The following is an 18,774-nucleotide window of genomic DNA, read 5'->3' on the forward strand; positions in this document are numbered from 1 at the left end:
GGAGGTTCAGCGGGGCGGGACCGAACCGGGAGGAAGGCTGGTCTGGCCCGGGCCCCAGATCTGCGAGGCCGAGTCGGGAAAAATCCAGGGACAGGCCGGAGGCGGGCCCGAACCAGGAGGAAAGCTCCGCGAGGCCAAGTCGGGAAAAATCCAGGGACAAGCCGGAGGCGGGCCCGAACCAGGAGGAAAGCTCCGCGAGGCCGAGTCGGGAAAAAACCAGGGACAAGCCGGAGGCACCTGGAGAGAGATGCGAGGAGGCGGAGAAAGGTGTTTCGTCCCCGATGGAGACTGAGATCGATCCAGGAGAGGCCCCACGGCCGGAGGAGAACAGATCTGGGGCGGCGCGTCGTGAGGACTCTGAACCACCGAAGGAGATCAGATCTGAGGCGCGTCAACCCCACTCGGGTTCCTCGGGAGCGGAGCCCCTTTGCCTTTCTGGGCTAGGCAAACCAACTCCTATTCTCGGTAGTGTGGGTTTTTCGGCTGATTTGGGGGATAAAGTGAGCAACGGCTCCTTGGAGCAGGAAGCTTTTTCTGGAAATAGGAATGGTGTGGATAAGAAGATGTCCTGCTCTGCAGGAGTTGGTGAAGTATTTGTTGCCGAAAATACTTATGCCTCTGCTGGCCCTGGGGAACCGAATATGCTGGGACCCACTCCTTTTGGCCCAAACGCTTACCCGGCCAAGGAAACTTCTGGGCCCTCTAATGGGCTTTCGCCTTTTTCGCCTAAGGATCGGCCTGGGCCTCCTCTCCAACCGGGCCAACGTTCTTCTGGGTCTACTGGAGAACCCAAAACCCACGCAGCTTCTAGGAAAAGGGCTTCTAGCCACAATGCGGCCCAGGCCCGCTTGGTGCGCGACGTTACTCCTTTTCTGCCCGTTGAGGAGGGTGATGGCGGGCCAGGGAAGAGAAAACTTAGCGAGAGGATGAGATTTGGAAACGTGAAGAAGATGGCGAGCTTGTTCGAAGTCGGTGGAGGGGTTACTAGCGCGATAGATCTCTCCCCCGGCAGTAGGGCGAGACCTAATCCTACTTCTGCGGGGATTCAGCAGGTGAATGTTGCTGAGTCGGGGGTCAGGCCTGAGGGTGACAGTGGACAAGGGCAGAGGAAAGGCCTCGGGCCTGATTATTCTGCTTTGAAGACAGTGTCGAGACCCACGCTCGACACACAGGTTAGCCCTCCTACTCATTTACTTTCTGCCACACATGACCTAGGGAAGAGAGTTTTATTTTCTGTTTCTCGTACTTTGGAAGTTTCTTGTCCACAAGATTCGACCTTAGTTGTTCTTGATGAGAGAGCGGCGCCCTTCGAGAGTGAGGGCCGCCGAACGCAATGATAGGCGTTATTTGGAACGTCCAGGGGTTGGGTAACCCCGGGACGAGGTCAGCCCTCCTTGCTCACGTTCGAGATCATAGTCCCGACTTTCTTTTTCTTTCTGAGACTAGACTTCGGCGTGAGGGGGCTGAGAGAGTGAGAGTGTTGCTGGGTTTCGACGGTTGTATGACGGTGGACTGTCTTGGTAGGAGTGGAGGCTTGATGTTTCTTTGGAAAGAGCCTGTGAGATTCCTACTCGGGACGTTTTCGAGATATCACATTGAGGGAGATTTGGTTAGTGAGTTAGGTGAGAATTGGAGATTTGTGGGGATCTACGGGGATCCTGTGAGCGCTCAGAGGAGGCATACTTGGGAGCTCATTCGTCGCCTCCGGAGCTCTTTCACGGGTCCTTGGTTAGTTGGGGGCGACATGAATGAAGTTGCTTCCAACCATGAGATTCGAGGAGGTAGAGACAGAGGTCCCGGCCAGCTTACGGCTTTCAGAGAGATGATTCTGGATTGCGACATCCATGACTTAGGTTTCGTGGGAGACCCTTTTACCTGGCGCAGAGGAGGCCTTGAGGAGCGTTTGGACAGATGCCTCGCGAGTCACGAGTGGAGCGATCTCTTCCCTTCGGCCACAGTTCGGCACTTGAGGTTCTGGAGTTCGGACCATAGACCTCTTCTTCTGCTCACAGCGGGCTCCAGAGTTCGCCGTCGGAGCAGGAGGCAGAGGCGCTTCTTCTTCAAGGAGTCGTGGATAGGTGAGCCAGAGTGCGACGAGCGGATTCGTAGAGCTTGGGGGACGGACCAGAGTGGTGATCAGAATCCGAGCCTTGCTGATGCGATCAGCCGGTGCAGACAGAGCCTCTCCCTCTGGGGCGGAGCGAGGAACAAAGAGATTAGAGACAGGATCGAGAAGCAGAAGAAGATCGTTGAGCTTGCGGGACGATCGGGCCCGGATTTCTGTATGACGTCCTTCAGACGGGAGGAGAGACAGCTTGACGCCTTAGTTGAGAGGGAGGAGCAGTTCTGGAGACAGAGGAGCAGAGTGTCCTGGATGCGGTGCGGGGATAAGAATACGAAGCTTTTTCACCGCAAGGCCTCCGCTAGAAGGAAGAGGAACGCCATTAGAGGATTAGAAGACGATCACGGGATTTGGCACAGTGGTGACTCTGAGATTGAGAGGATCGTCTCTGTCTACTTCGGAAGCATTTTCTCTTCAGCGAGGCCCTCCTTGCCGAGTATTGAGTTAGTTTCTGCGGGGGTTCAGCCTAGGATCTCAGATGCGTTAAACGCCGAGTTGGAGCGCCCTTTTGAGCCAGGGGAGGTGAAGAAGGCGCTTTTCTCGATGGATGCGATCAAGGCCCCGGGGAGTGACGGCTTCCCCGCGATCTTTTACCAGAGATATTGGGACATAGTAGGCGATTCGGTCTTGAAGACCTGCCTTGGGATTCTTAACGACGGAGATGAGGTGGCCACCATTAACGATACTGTGGTTACCCTCATCCCCAAAGTAGAGGACCCGAGACGAGTCAGCGACTTCAGACCGATCAGTTTGTGCAATGTGATCTATAAGATTGTGGCCAAATGCTTGGTCAACCGTCTTAAGATCACTATGCACGATGCTATTTCTGAGTCCCAGAGCGCTTTCGTAGGAGGTAGATTGATCTTCGATAATGTCATGGTTGGTTTCGAGGCTCTCCACACGATGAAGCGGAAACGCTTCGGAAATGGAAAGTGTGCGTCCATCAAGCTTGACATGGCGAAGGCTTTCGACAGGGTTGAGTGGGCCTACCTAGAGTCGATGATGTTGAGACTGGGATACAGCACGCAGTGGGTGCACCTTATCATGAGATGCGTTACCTCAGTCAGATTTGCTTTCAACATCAACGGCTCTTCTCGAGGCAGTGTGATTCCCTCCAGAGGTCTCCGCCAGGGGGACCCTCTCTCTCCTTTTTTATTCCTCTTCTGCTCTGAGGGTCTCTCGAGCCTCTTCCGAGCCAGTGAGGATACTGGAGCGCTTACAGGTGTCCGATTCCGGGATCTCCACGTGTCTCACCTTCTCTTCGCGGACGATAGCCTGATTTTCTGTAGAGCGATTCCCGACGAATGTGAGAGGGTTACAGACATTTTACGGACTTATGCAGAGGCCTCGGGCCAGATGGTGAACTTTCAAAAGTCCGATGTCTGTTTCGGTACGGAGATCAGCGACGAGGAGGGCGAGGTTTTGGCCCAGATCCTAGGTGTTAGGAAGACGGAGTGTCATAAGCGTTACCTGGGTCTTCCCGCGTTCACTGGACGTAAGAAGACGGAGCTCTTTGGGTTTGTGAGAAACCGTGTCTGGGATAAGATTAAGAGCTGGAACGGTCTCTCTCTCTCGCAGGCTGGCAGAGAGGTTCTCATTAAGTCCGTCCTCCAGTCTATTCCCAGCTACGTGGCCTCGTGCCACAAGATTCCGCTGCGTTTGATTAGGGACATCCATTCGGCGATTGCTAAGTTCTGGTGGGGGGGTGGTACGGCGACGAGGAAGATCCAGTGGTGCAAGTGGGAGGACCTCACGTGGCACAAGTCAGTGGGAGGGATGGGCTTCAGAGATCTGGAGAAGTCCAACCAGGCCCTTCTGGCTAAGAGTGTCTGGAGACTTCTCAGGAGACCGGATAGTCTGGTTGCCCGTGTCTATAGACAAAGCTACTTCCCCGATGGTGATATTATGACGGCTTCCCCAGGCTCGTGTACCTCCTCCATGTGGCGCGGTCTTCTTTGGGGTCGTGAGATCATTCAGGCCGGCTCGAGATGGCGGATCGGGGACGGGGAATCTGTGTTTGTCATGGGAGACAGCTGGGTTCCTAGGGACAGACCGGCCACCTGGATTGACCCCCCTTGGATTCCCCCTGATATGCGGGTCGCTGAGCTTATGAGATTCGACGGTAGTTGGGACGTCGATCTTATTTCAGCGATGTTCGGGGCAGAGGACTCTGCGGCGATCTTGAGCATCCCGTGTGGTGGCGAGGGTATCCCTGACGTGCGTCGCTGGCATTTCACCGAGGACGGAGAATACTCCGTCAAGAGCGGTTACCGTGTAGCTATAGAGAGAGCCAGTACTTCGGCCGCCAGCTCTTCAGATCCGACGGTGATGGAGAGGTGGTGGACGAAGTTCTGGCAGCTGAGAGCTCCTCCTAAGGTGAAACTCTTCTGTTGGCGAGTCTGTCTAGGCCAGATCCCGGCCAGAGCAGTCTTAGCCAAGAAGAGGATCACCTCCGACGACAGCTGCCCTGTCTGCCAGGAGGCGAGAGAGACTGTTTTCCACGCTTTTTGGGGTTGCAGGTGGAGCAGGAGAGTCTGGAAGGAGGTGGGCTTCGGCCACATTCTTCCGCCCTTCAGAGACGGCGATGCTTTCGATGCCATCCTCAGACTGACGGAGGCCCTCGAGGTTCGTTTCCATGAGCTTTTCTATACTATTATCTGGGAACTTTGGAACCACAGGAACAATGTCTTAGCCGGGAGATCTGCTTGGAGCCAGCCTCAGCTAGTCCAGTGGACGGTGAGCTTCCTCGAGGAGTACAGAGCGGCTACGGTTGGGGAGACTCCGACGAGCACGAGGGTGACTACTACCCCCTCTTGGACCCCCCCAAGGGACGGGACCCTATCGATTAACGTTGACGCGGCACTAGCTCGCGACCGTGGAGGCTTTGGTGTTGGTTGTATAGTTCGCGACCACACCGGAGAGGTGATCGCCTCGCAGACGCTTTTCCTGGCTAGGGGGTTCTCCCCCCAGCTTGCGGAAGCGTATGCTGTCCTCCATGGCATAGAGCTAGTCCGCAGCGTCGGTGGCAGGAGAGCGGAGATCCAGTCTGACTGCTTGGGGGTGGTGAGGATGATCGATGAGGGCGCGACGCCAGCGACAGAGCTTGGGACGATCTTGCACCGCATTTCCAGAGAGGTGAGGGAGCTCGAGGTTTTTCGCATTTTGCATATTTCTCGTCTTTGTAACGTTGCTGCGCATAATCTAGCGCGCTTTGCGGTTAACCATCACTCGTCCTCGACCTGGCTGGGTTTAGTCCCGCCTTGTTCGGAAGAGGCCATTAGAGCCGATGATCGCGAGTTACGGTCCCGCACGGCCTCCTAGGGCCTTGTTGTTTGAGTTTTTATGTTTCGTTTCCGTTGGTTCTGTTTAATTCTTATCTTTGTAACCACGGTTTTCCTCCGCCATACGTGAGGACTTTTATGATATTTCGTGGCTCCGACCACGCTTCCTCAAAAAAAAAAAAAAAAGGTATCGAGTAAAGAAATCAGCTAGCTGTAATATAATTCAATTTAAAATTCCATATACACACTCAAAAGCTTTAGCACCAAACAATAAGAATGAGAAAATAAGTTAAAGACGCGAAGGAGGAGAAGAAGAAGAAGAACGAACGAACGAACAGAAAATGGAAATCCCTACGGATCTGATAAAGCAGGTCCAGATCTCTCTAAGACGACACGCTAATCTTCCCTCTTACGACCCAAACGACCTGTCGTTTTCGGACCTCCCGTCGCCGGAGGAAGCCGTGGCGGGGCTCGATCGATCGGCGGCGGATCGCAGGTGCCGGCATTGCGAGGGCGCGCTTCTGAGAGGCTCGCAGTCTTTCATTTGCGTCTTCTGTGGCGGAGAGCCTTTTGAAGACGACGTCGTTCCGGAGCCTATCGCCTTCAAAAACTCCCTCGCCTTTCGCTGGTTCCTCGAATTCCTCAGCTTGGACGGATCGGTATGAACTCGTTTTCCGTAGTTTATGAATTAACTGCAAGTCGTCTGTTGATCTTATAGTATTTGTGGAAGGAAGTGAATTTTTCTATTATTTCTAGCTAGGTTTTGTATTAGGTTAATAAAGTTTGGAGTTTTTCGTCTGTTGTTTAGTTTCTAGTAGTACCTAAGTTCAATGTTTTATTTATACATATATTATTGAATTGCAATAAGGTGTTTGTTTGGATACTCTTAGGGCGTTAATTAGAAGTTGCAATCTTTGTAGTGGTTGTCTTACTTGAAGAAAGCAGTAAATCTTTGGGAAATGATGAGGATCTCATATTTTCATGATTTAATAGAACTCTTTATGAACCACCACATTGATTTTGCAGGAGCTCGTGCCAGTTTCCGTTGAAGCGAATAATAGAAACAGAGGACGACCTGCGACGAACAACGAAATCCCGTTATTGGATCTTCTAGATTTGGAGATAAAATGGCCGTCCGAGCTTGAGAAATTCGGATCTTGTCTGTATAAAAAGAAACCCGTTCCGAGCAAAGCCTCGGCCGATTTCTCCAGTGTCGTCCAAGAGAAAGGCACTCCATATAATGCATCAACAGGGCACAATAATCTCACTCTGTTTGAGACAGAGAACCCCAAAGAAAGTGTCCGGGTTCAAGATAATCTCGATTTATTTGAGAACGCTCAGTCTTCGAACACTGCTCCCATATCTACCGAAGACGAGAGCTGGGGAGAGAGCTTTCAGTCCGCAAAGGAATCGACATCGTTCGATCCATTTTCAGGATCCGAAGATCTTTCTGCCCAGTTGGACAAAGTTTTCGGGGCCGCAAAGGAATCTTCTAGCGTCAAGAGAGAAGGAGTGGCAGACCCGGTCGAATCTTCATCACGCGTGGCTGGGGATTTGTTTTCTGACAACTCGTGGAACGACCCGAACTCGAGATTAAGCGGGGTTCCACAGGAGACCGAAGTGAATACCAGTGTGAATAGTGTCGATTTGGTCCAAGATAGTTCCTTCGATGATTGGAATGACTTTGCTGGCTCAGCCATGCCTCAACCTCCTTCAGACTCTTCGAAAGGAACCACCATTCGTATCGAAGACAAGTCGTCCGAAACGAGTTTGTTTGGCTCGTCTGACCCGCCACACGATATCTTTTCGCAAGAAGATCTCTTCCCGGTGGAATCTAGAGGCCCAGAAATATCTGCTTTGAACAGGTGTAATTTTATTTTATTTTTCTCATTTTTTTTTTCTTCACAAAAGTTCAGTTTCATCATATTTTCCCTCAATTTTATTATCCCTTGTTTGCTCTTTGGTCTAAGTCTTCGCTTCATTTTTCAGGACAAGTGATGACATCCTAGCCGTTGAAACCCCATTCAAATCCGACGATGTAGAGGCGATTCTCTCCCAGATGGACAATCTCTCGTTTATGCTCGATACCAATCTCTCGATCCCTCCCAGGCAAGAACAAGGCTTGAACTCCTCATCTCAGAACTGAGATCGATCTATCATTCGGAAGCCTACTTTCATTTTTTCGCATTGTTTATTTATTTATTCTTCAACCCGTTACTTCAGTTGTAAGCTTGGTATACAATTTTATGCAGATAAAGAGCTTTTTATATAGTATGATAGAGGAGATATTTTCATCCCATTTCGCCCATCAAGATAAAGCAGTTTCAATACAGTATTGTTATCTTTCGAGGAAATAGGACTAAAGAAGAGAAAGAAAAAAAAACATAAACATAGACAGACAACAATCTAACACATTTCAAGCTGAGGTAATTGTAGGAATGGCGTTCTTGTTACGCCGATCAGCGCTGACCGTCTCAACCAGTTCTTCCAGCAACGCAGAGGTTTCTGGGTCATCCTAAAAAGTTGAACAGAAAAAACTTTGGTAAATAGTAAGAAAAAAACCATTGGTAACCATCAAAAACTTACGTCAAGTAATGCGCGAATTGTAGTGTCTCTGAACTGCATTGGGAGACACAATCTCAAGCCGTCACAAGCCCTGCAAAAGCAAAGTGAAAAAGAAAGCTCCATTGCCTCATCGGTAAAGCGATAATTTTTTTTTTAATATAAATATCTTGATAAAGGCTTTATGAATTTAGCGGGACCTGGGATTTTGAGAGAGCTTGGCGTAGCAAGAGACGAGAAGCTTAAGCATTCGCTGACAGGGGTCGAGAGAGAGACCATCGACGGCCTGTCCCAAAGCTCGGGCCACAAAATAAAACCTCTCCGGTGAAGCGCAACAATAGTCCAATCCGTCGTCGCCGATGCTCAGAAGCTTTTCCAGAACCACTGCAGCTGTCTTCATGGTCCATTGCACAAGGCTTAGTTTTCCTTTTTTTTTTTAATAGGAAAATGGACATGAATAATGCTAAACTAAATATTTTTTCTTCTTCTCTAAAACTAATAGTTTTTATTTACATAAAATTATAAAAATAGCCAAATTAAACTTTGACTTTGCTAAATAACCAACGTTTGGTAAATTTTATGTAAATAGCCGTAAATAATGACGTGACCTAATATATGGAGGTGGCTATTTATCTAAAATTTACGTCTGCAAATACATGAAAATGACTATTTACAGAAGATTTATCAAACGTTGGCTATTTAGCAATATCAAACGTTTAAATTGGCTATTTTCTTAATGGACCCTTTTATTTATTATTTATTTATAAAAAAATAATGTAGTTTATGATGACTTTTGTTAGTTAGGGTTTTTTTGTTATTTTGATTTTTTTTTTTTTTTTTTTGCTAAAACAAATATTTCCCCAAATAATATCTTTAACGGTATAAGGTTGGGAATTATCTCACTGTTTTTGATAGCCGGTTTCCCGAACTCAAGCAAATAATGAGTTTAAGAATGATATCTCCTTCTACAAGTGGCTTAGCAACCTCTATTTCATTTTCCTGCGTCAAAAAACGAAGTTGTTGATCAACTATGATATACATGTATATTATATATGTGTTTGTACAGAATCACAATTTGTATTAAAGATTATGTTATACCTTGAGTAAGGCACCAAAAACACCTAAACTGGTAAGCCTAAGGAACTCAAAAGGCCTTTCCTGGCTGTTTGTGTCAATAAAAGGGTACACATATTCTTGAATATTTGCTGCAAAAGTAATAATAATAATAATTATTAAATAAGTCAACATTCTTAAACTCAAATCACTCATGCCCAAGTATATAAATTTTTAGCTTGCATAAATCCTCATCATTTAAACAGATAATAAAGATTGTTATGTAATAAGGTAAGAAATCAATATAATGATTACCCTTGATAAATTTCATCCTTGTATGTGGGTGAGCAGCTACACACTGTAGAGACAAACAAACATAAAGATAAATACTCTTCATATGATTAAATAAATGTCAGCATAGAGTAATATAAAGTGAAAAATAAATAAATGAATTGATAGTGAAATTATTATCCGATAAATATATGTAAAGCATACAATTTTTTTTTTTGTCAAATTAAGTTGCAACCTGAATCAATGCGAGAGCGTTGCAGACCCGGTTCGCCACTTTTTCAGTAAGGTTTGGAGGAGAGATGAATGTATATACTCGCGTTATTTCCTACCATGATTTAATTTAAAAATATAATAATCAGACACTTAAAATAAATTTATGAAAATAAATGAATGACGAGGTTTTTTTCAAGTGAATGAATTGACTAACCTCCAGGAGTAAAAATATGGTACCAGTGGAATCCCACAGCAACTGACCCAATTCTTCATTTTTTGTTCTCATCTGAAAATGTATAAATTGGAAGCTAAACTAAATATCTCTAAAGATTTGTATGGCAGTGTTAATGTTATTGTATTTGACAATAATAACAATTTGGGTTAGTATACTTATGGACCAAAAAAAAAAAAAAATGAATGTAATCTGTTTGACAAATATCATTTATTAGTTTAATCATAGGAAGAGCTTCCGCATGGTATAGTCAATGGGGCCCAAACGAAATAAAAGAATAAAAAATTGGAATTCAAGTATAGAAATAAAAAACACAACTATAAAGTTGAGAATTGCAAACTTCATGAACCAAATTTTCAGTCCTAACTTCTTGGAGAAGAAAAGTCTTGCAAAAAAAGAATTTCTCAATTAATCAGAGAAACAGCTTAATTGCTTAAGTTTATAATTAACAACCCTAAAATTTTGAGATATTAATTATTATTGATAGTAATCATGCTCATCTTCTTGATTTATTTTACATGAAATTGAGCCTTTTTTTGGTTTAGTAATGAGCACTATCTGAGTCGATGAGTAATAATCGATTATTTTGTCATTATTCTAAATACTGTCCAAAGTCATGGTTCGAAACGACTATATATTCTCAGTTCTCTCGCGCTTTTGAGACATTCCTATTCTATAAAATTAACATTAATATATATATATATATATATATATATATATATATTTTTTTTTTTTAAGTTTTGGGCCTAACCTTCTGGAGAAACACATTCCCATTTTCAGAAGAAAAACACACACACACACACACACACACACACACACACACTCACTGGCAAATCCATTGAATTAATATTGTTTTGTAATATGCAATAAAAGATGAGTGAATACATGACTTGTTATTTTGCTGATGCGCTGAATCCAGAAGAATATTTATATATCTAGATCTAGAAGCGAAGATAACGTGTTCTACGAATATCACATAAACATAAAAGATCGTTGAAATGAATAGTATATTGATCAGAAATCAATAGTTAGAATTCGATGATTTAATAAAGCCGTTATTATCTTAAACGCAGTCAGAAATCTAAGCCTCGATATTATCAATTCAAAGTTATTTAGCTTTACTCTGAGCAGCCAAACGAAAGGAAGAAAACGAAAAACAGACCAAAGTAAAACAAAAAAATCGTATGGGTATGAAATATGAATATATATATATATATATATATATATATATATATATTACCTTGGACAGTAAAAGTAGAGTGTGTTCTCGGCTATAATCGTATTTCAGAGCCGAGATTAGTTCTTCCGCCGAATATTGCATTGCGTTGTTGTTGGTGTTCATGATCTCCAAAATCTGACGGAATTTTGAGCTAAGTGTCAACTTAATTTAAAGACTCACTATATGTTTGATTGATATACACAACGAAGAAATGAGAGTGATTTTGTGTGGAATTAATTAGCTACAGAGCGTGCATGCTAATTAACTCCGTACTCATTGGCACTCCGTACTGATTTTGTTTGGTAAAAAGGGATTTTTTTTTTTTTTTTTTTTTTTTTTTTTTTTGGGGTGTGGGATTTATGAAGGAAAAATGAGGTTGCAGTGCACTGACTGAAAGGGACTGTCTCTCAAAAAGATTCAATTTATAGGAGAAATTTAATACATTTTTTTATTTTATATTGGAAAAACTCAGACAGGATCGAATACTACCGCAATTTTATTTATTTATTTTATTTTACATTAATTTCTTTTCATATATTTTTTATACAGTTGGAAAGACAAAGTCAGTTATTTTCAATACTTATTTACCTGAATAAGCAACATAAAATTGATGCAAAAAAGAAAAAGACAGAGAAAAAAAGAGCAAGATAAAAGAATAGAAAGAAAAAAAAACATATATATGATTATTATTGTCAAATATTAGCATAATTTTTAGGAAATAAATATAAATCTTATAAAATAATCTTGTCATATTTTTAATTTGATCATATACATATACGTGTATACTTAAAAAGAATTTTTTTATTGTTAAATTACGGTTAAATAACGGCACTTATTTATTTACGTGTGTTAATCATTGATTAATGATTACTTGTATACGGATACGATTAAACAAAGTGCAAGCTAACACTAAAAGTGAGCAAATCCAAAAACATCCTCGAATCGACGGTTTCACATCGTACTATACTACACTAAATCATACATACGGATTTATACATGAGGTTTGAAATGATGAATAAAAACATGTATGCAATAAAAATAAAAATATAAAATTTTATAATTGTAGAATTTAATACGAAAATAAATGTACTAAGATCGATATAGGTATTTAATTGCGAAGGCTCAAAAACAGTCGGAAACTCATAATATATTTTTGTCGTATCTTAAATTACTTGTGAATTATTATTTTTTTAAAATTTAATTTTAATTTAGCTTTGATAGTATTTTCAACAACAAATTTGTTTCTGTACAAATTTCATTTTGAGTATTTGATATCAATCTCATAAATAATTTAGGTTAAATTTCTTACAATTTTACATATTGTCCTTTTATAATAAGTTTTAGAACTAGCCTAAATTACATACTATGCAGCATGAATTTATAATCAAATACTTAAAAAATTTACACTGCGTCATTACTATTTACTACACTGCATTATCCGTTCGATGCAGTGAGATCATATGTTAAAAATCACACATTACAAAATAAATTAAATATTTTATAAAATCGTAAAAAAAAAAATTGAAATTAAGGTGGCACAGTAACAAAAAAAAAAAGGTGGAGAATGAGAGTAGGAAAATGGTGCAAAATCACATGCTCATCCAGATTAGTTGAAGCCTCATAAGGAAAGGAAAAAAAAAATTCAAACAGAATTGGGGAAGAAAAACGTTTGAGAGGCACAGATATCAAGGTTACAGAGCATCATTGGTTAAGTCAAGCGTAATTTATATTTAATTATTTTCTTTTGTGGTTAATTCATGGGTTAATTATAACTCTTTATGTGCATGCAATCGCAATGATGGTTTATATTTGTACGTGTCAGAAAAGACAAATAACAGTTTTGTCCATATCTTAAATAATGATATGGTTATGGTCGTTCGAAAAAAGAGAATCGTTATCCTAATCAACGGTGTGTTTCTTTGTAACTGATATTTCATCCACCGGCCTTCGTGTTGGATGGCTTTAAAACATTGACTGGTGGGATATAATTTAGATTAGTTTCGAATAAGGTTTTGAGTTGTCGTTTTTATCGAAAAAAGAAACGTTATATTTTTATTAACGGATAAATATAAAGTGCTTATTTTATAGTTGTATTCCCGGGTAAATAGGAAAATAACGAGATATTTAACAAGATTTTTTATTCTTCTTAAAAATAGAATTTTGATATATGTATATATATATATATATATATATATATCAAAATAAATTATAGTTAATGATAGAGAGAGTTACGCCATCATTAAAACCCTTATGTTAAAATCCTAGCTAAATTATTTAAAAAATTAAGAAGGGGAACAAAAATTAAGACATGACACATCCATCATATAATGGAGACATAGACATACGTTGAACTATTTTTTTTATTATTTAAATAATTTGACTACAATTTTAATGGAGGGTAACTAATAGGCTAGTTGATATAGTTTTTTCTTAATAATATTTAGTTTATTACATGACCAAAAATGATAAATGTTTTTTATTTATTTCAGGCCATCGTCTAAGAGCGCGACAACAGTTCGACATAAGATCAGGCCTTGAGGTCACATATAAGCTAATAACTTGTAAGTCGGCTCTCGTCCAACTACTCTGACCTCCAGTCTAGTTTCTTGAAAAACAGATAAAGACCGTGAACCCAAAAAGGGAGCGCGTAGATTGTCCTTGACGCACGCTTTTCGATGTCAAACGTCAATTTTGGTACGATGTCGAGGTGTGGGGCCCCATCTTGTCTCCAAAGTTTGATTGTTTTTGGAGAGAGGAATTCTTGAGATTTATTTTTGGGGATTTTTGAGAGTCAAAGAAAACTAACATGCTTCTCGCTTCTCATGACTCAAATTTATGTTTCATAGAGAAGAGGATAATGAGACGCCGAGGTTAAGAAGACGTCATAATTGTGAGTAGGTAGTGTCAAAGTGGATAAGGGGGCATCAAAATGGCGAGACCGGCCTGATACGGGGAGGAGACGTCTTCTCCCGATGCTAAAGACCCGCTAGGCGCAAGACCGCGCATGGGATTGCAACCGCGCGAGACCAAGATTGAGTTGGGAGTTTTGAGGTCTCGGCGTCCGGACCTCGCACTAATGTGTCATTGATTATTTTTTTATTGTCGTTTTCTTATATATGAATTTATTTATTTTATTATTATCTTCGACGAAAATGACCCATATCAATAAATAATAGTGATATATCACAAAAATATTCTCACTTTAAGTTAAATAATGTATCGTTACATTGTGTTTTACACTGGATTATTAACAAATATTCTTAAATTTTGGATTTATCACATGTATTTTGTGTGGGAATAAATGCATTTTTATTGATATTAAATGGAATTTAACATCAATTTATCGGCTGATTTGTGGTAAATATTCGAATGGGGTCCATTAATCGAAACTGAAAAGTTTGACCAGATTCTTATTCCTTTGTTGCGAGAGGTATAAGATCGGCTATTTATTTTCCAAAATAGGACCTAAGATGAATGAGAAATTGATGCTCAAATTGTGTTAAGAACATAAAAAATTGTGAAAGAAAAATATGTGTGTTGTGATTGAGTGTGCACATACAAATTAAACTCCCACATGTAATAGAGATGTGAATTTTGCTGTACTTATATATTGTAAAATTGGATAAGCCTTTGGGCTCTCAAAGGTAGCCCAGTTTTGTAGATAGTTCATTGGCTTAGGAAAGCCATGTCCACTATATACACGCGCGCCCCCGCCGCCGTCTGTCCAGACGAGGAAGCCGGGTTGGTTGATATATATTTTTTCTTCCAGAATTTTATTTATTTTAATAAATAAATTTCTTTGTATTCATTGGTTTTCAAAGAGGAGCACTTAAAGCTTGGATAAATGGTTAATGGTTTTGTAGTCATGGTGGTTACATGTTGAACGTGTGAAATGTTCTTACAAGATTGTAACCTTTGCAATTAGTATGTAATAACGGTATTGATGTGCATTTAGTATAGTTGGTTAAAAAAAAGTTCATACTTTTGCCTATAAATGGATGAACCTTGTTCTTATTATAAAAAAGAGAAAATGAGTCAAGACAAGGGCTGAAAGACATAAACTAAACACACACAAAATATCTCTAATCTTCCTCTCAATTCTCTCGCGTTGATAGTTTTTTGGCGCATATTCAAGTTCTCCGGAGTTGAACAAGTTAGTGCTTTATTCATCTTGTACACCATTGTATTCAGGGATGTGGTTGCTCATGTTTTTCAGCACCCGGTGGGAGAGCAATAACGCTTTAGTGAAATTGTCGAACAAGCCTCAACGTGTTCTTCATTTCTCTTCCTCTACCGATTTCTTGGTGATATCCAGTTCAGTTGATTTAGCTTATTTTTGTTATTGTACTTCATGTCTACATGCTTATTATATTAGTTTCGTTGTTTATTTATTTAAATAGTTTTATGCAATTTATCTTATTATTTTCCCACCTACTTTTGCTATATGGCTAATCTTAAGCGTTATTTGTTTTTTTAGGTTGATTGCATACCTAGAATATTCAAAACGGTTTTTTTTTTTTATTTTCTTGTGGTTGAAATTCCCATGAAACTAATATTTTATTTGTTATTTTGTAGACATGGAAGACTACAATTTTGTTGATCCGATGGTGTCTCCGGATTTGGCTTGGATGTCACCTCCACGATATATAACTGTTGGGTTATTTAAATCCCAATTTTTTTTTTCGGTAAAAACGTGTTGCTGGCTACGACCGAAAAATAGACCTGAGGGTCTTATTGCATATGGGTTCGTGGCATGTGTGTTCACCATGAAGTTGTTGGTCGTGTGGCCCGAGACGTGAAATTCACTAATGCTGTTAAGATGGTTAATCAAGTTTTAGGTTAAGCAACTTGTAGAACAACTGATTGTTTTTAGCAGATTAGATGCAATGCTATGGAGACAAAACAATCAAACAGAAAGCAGTAAAAGACACACACAAATTGGTAACCCTGTTCGCTATACTAACCTACTCAAGGGGACTGCGACATCCGGGTAAAAGCAATCCACTATCTCAATCAACCATGATTATAGGAATATTAAGTTAGGCAAAACTCATCTTTGCTAGCACCTCTCTTCAATGATGTCTTCAGTGGGTATGGATTCAAGCTCGCTTTGAACCAGAGACTCCTCTCCTTGTTTATCCTAATCTTGCACCGAAGATCAATAACACACCTATGCGACACACGATCTCAAGCTTAGTATGACGATAAAAAAGCTTTGAGTTAATCAATGCATATTGTCGATGAAGTTCTCTGGAATGAGAAGAAATGCAAGGAAAATACGATTTCGTGAATAACCAAACAGTCGGATATAATCGTTGACCAAATATACAAACCCTAGGTGGATTTATATATGGCTAGGTTCTGAATTCCTACGCGGTAACAATATCAACGAATCCCTGAAGATCCGAGATTACATCTACAAGTAAATTGTGTAACTAACCAACGTGGTAGTTACATGATTTTCGCGTAAGGAAAAAGACGCAATTACCCTGATTGTGTGACGACCCGACTTTTCGAAACGTCTTACTTATCCCAACTGTGACGACCCGACTTTTCGGACCGTCTTACTTATCTTACTTATTAAAAACTTAAGAAAATTTGAGGTAGTTTTTTTTTAAAAAAACATAACTTAAAATATAAAGTTTGAAAACTCATGACCTAAAAATAAATTTGTCATTTAAAAACTTGATGAACGAAAACAACCAAAAATCAAAGTTGCGTGATCAAAATATAAAACTAAAAATACCATTGTAAATAAATACCATAAATAAAGGCGTAACCTTTAACGGAATTGAAAAGCATAACTTAAACCATGAAAAATAAAACCTTGGGTTTGGATTATTAAGAAACTGAAAGCAAAACGGAAGTCTTTTATTTTCGAAAACGGAAACCATAACCCAACCATTTCACCATTGTCGCCGCTGATCCACCATCCTCTCTTGCTCATAGGTTGTTTACCTACAACACAGAGACTTAAATCTTTGATTATATCTAAGACATATATAAAAAAAATACACATAACAAAAGAGACTTAAATCTTAATCTATAAAATTCATAGCGTTCTCCACAATGTTCAATTTCGGGGTTTCACAATCTCCCATACTTATTAGAATTTTCGTCCCAAAAATTAACTAGAAAGTCAAGAAGAAACGTAAAAACTCTTATTTGGACATAGTAAAACTCTCTAAAAAGAGCTCGGGATATTGAGTTCTCTTGTCTTATTCTCATTATCAAGATATCATCGAAAACTTTCATATATAAGACGATGAAATCGATCCTTAGCTTCTGACCACTAATTATTATCGATACTTTTTTAAGCAGTACTATGATAATGATAAAACATCACCGAACGGTAATGCCACGTCCTTAAAACTTGTCTAGTTTTCTCTACACTATTGCCTAACATCGTAACTTTTCCACACAAAAAAAATGTGTGTTGCTCCAGAGTTAACCAATACAAATGCATCATAACGGAATAAGTAATCTGACCTGCTACTACATTCGAGGTGCTGGCTAGGGCATCGACATTAGGGTAGGCGTATATGCAACCTTGAGTTGCTGGTGGTGCTTCTAGTCGCCCCTGGAAAATCTGTGGCCCTTTAATTTCAGCTTGAATGAAGTTAAGTCGCCCATTCTGATTGTTCTGCTCAAAATTCTGCTTTGGACAATCGCTAATGAAGTGTCCTGGCTGACCGTACTTGTAACACAGTATATTGCCCATCTTACATTCTCCTAGGTGCATCCTCCCACATATGTTGCACTTCGGAAATGACCTATTTTCCATCTTGACTTTGTAATTTGTATTTCCATTATTTTCAGGATGGCTCATCTTCTTCCCCTTTTCATTCTCGAGATATCGTGCCTTGTCGACTTGGTTGTTGAAGGGAGGCTGCTCGGACTTCTTATTGTTGCCCATTCCTCTACTTTGAGTCTTCTCTTCCTTCCGTGCCTTGATGTACAGTATCGCTCCTCCTTCACTTGAACCAAATGGTATTCAGCACACATTGCACGTTCGAGACAGTCTGCAACAGTGGATGGTGGATGACTTCCACAATCAATAGCTAGAGCCAGTTTCGGTCGGAACATTCTCATCATCCTTCGAACTCTTTCTGACTCGGTCGGAACCAGGTGAGGGCTTAGTCTTGCCAACTGGTTGAACTTGCTCATAACTTCAGTCACAATCATCGCGCCTTGCTTTAACTCCGTAAACTCTTTTTGTTGAGTGTTCATTGTGTGCATGTTAAAATACTTAATGTTGAACTCTTCGATGAAGTCGTCCCAAGACATAGTGTGTGTATGTCTCTTCTAGCTGCTACTGTCTCCCACCAAAATCGTGCATCCTTCTTCAAAAACAAAAGACGCGCATATGACCTTCTCAATTTCCGAGATATTCATGAAATTGATGATCTTCTTCATCTCTGACATCTACTCATCGGCCACTAAAGGATCAGCCGATCCTTCAAAATCTAGAGCTCTCATCCTCCTGAACCTTTCGAAAAGATCATCAGCCACAACAACTTGGCCCATCTGAGTTACGCCTTGACGAGGTGATGGTGGTGCTTGTTGATCCTCTCGCACATTTTCATTCACTTGGGGGAGGTGGTTCCTCAACTCTTGTATCTTCACTTCTTGAGCTTCGATATGTTGCAGCAATGTAGTAACGAGCACCGCAAGATCTGGTTGGGCCGCTGGTTGAGGTTCGGGGGCTGGACCGTTGGGATTCTCTGTTGCTCCCCGTTGTTCGGGAAACGGAGTTTCATGATGAGCATCTTGCATTGGGACATCAGCGGCAACTTTGCCT

The 18,774-nt window shown here is 41.0% G+C and overlaps 2 protein-coding genes across 2 annotated transcripts; one reads left to right on the forward strand and one right to left on the reverse strand.

Annotated features, from left to right (window-relative positions):
- The first annotated feature begins 5,623 nt into the window (after window positions 1–5,623).
- On the forward strand, window positions 5,624–7,708 carry LOC149407574 (uncharacterized). The gene is made up of 3 exons (XM_089614454.1): window positions 5,624–6,062; window positions 6,430–7,268; window positions 7,393–7,708. Exons 1-3 carry the CDS (start codon window positions 5,745–5,747, stop codon window positions 7,547–7,549), a joined length of 1,314 nt encoding a protein of 437 aa, XP_089470580.1. The 5' UTR covers window positions 5,624–5,744; the 3' UTR covers window positions 7,550–7,708.
- Window positions 7,709–7,819: 111 nt separating this feature from the next.
- LOC149407575 (uncharacterized) lies at window positions 7,820–17,694 on the reverse strand. The gene is made up of 11 exons (XM_089620836.1): window positions 17,463–17,694; window positions 16,876–16,931; window positions 10,995–11,108; window positions 9,737–9,808; window positions 9,545–9,634; window positions 9,334–9,376; window positions 9,064–9,170; window positions 8,869–8,964; window positions 8,166–8,359; window positions 7,990–8,059; window positions 7,820–7,918 (listed from the first exon to the last, which is right to left on the reverse strand). Exons 1-11 carry the CDS (start codon window positions 17,692–17,694, stop codon window positions 7,820–7,822), a joined length of 1,173 nt encoding a protein of 390 aa, XP_089476962.1.
- Between the last annotated feature and the right edge of the window lie 1,080 nt (window positions 17,695–18,774).

This window comes from Urtica dioica, chromosome 1 (genome assembly GCF_054948205.1).
Source record: "Urtica dioica subsp. dioica isolate 48M chromosome 1, U.dioica_male_clone48M_v1_H2, whole genome shotgun sequence".
Classification (NCBI taxonomy): domain Eukaryota; kingdom Viridiplantae; phylum Streptophyta; class Magnoliopsida; order Rosales; family Urticaceae; genus Urtica; species Urtica dioica.

Coding starts and splice junctions, on each gene's coding strand:
- LOC149407574 (XM_089614454.1), top strand. CDS start 5,745: ATGGAAATCCCTACGGATCTGATAAAGCAGGTCCAGATCTCTCTAAGA. Junction 6,063..6,429: donor TCCTCAGCTTGGACGGATCG/GTATGAACTCGT, acceptor TTGATTTTGCAG/GAGCTCGTGCCAGTTTCCGT. Junction 7,269..7,392: donor GAAATATCTGCTTTGAACAG/GTGTAATTTTAT, acceptor TTCATTTTTCAG/GACAAGTGATGACATCCTAG.
- LOC149407575 (XM_089620836.1), bottom strand. CDS start 17,694: ATGGGCAATATACTGTGTTACAAGTACGGTCAGCCAGGACACTTCATT. Junction 11,109..16,875: donor GCGGCGACAATGGTGAAATG/GTTGGGTTATGG, acceptor AAATTCCGTCAG/ATTTTGGAGATCATGAACAC. Junction 8,965..9,063: donor TTTTTGGTGCCTTACTCAAG/GTATAACATAAT, acceptor TTTTTGACGCAG/GAAAATGAAATAGAGGTTGC.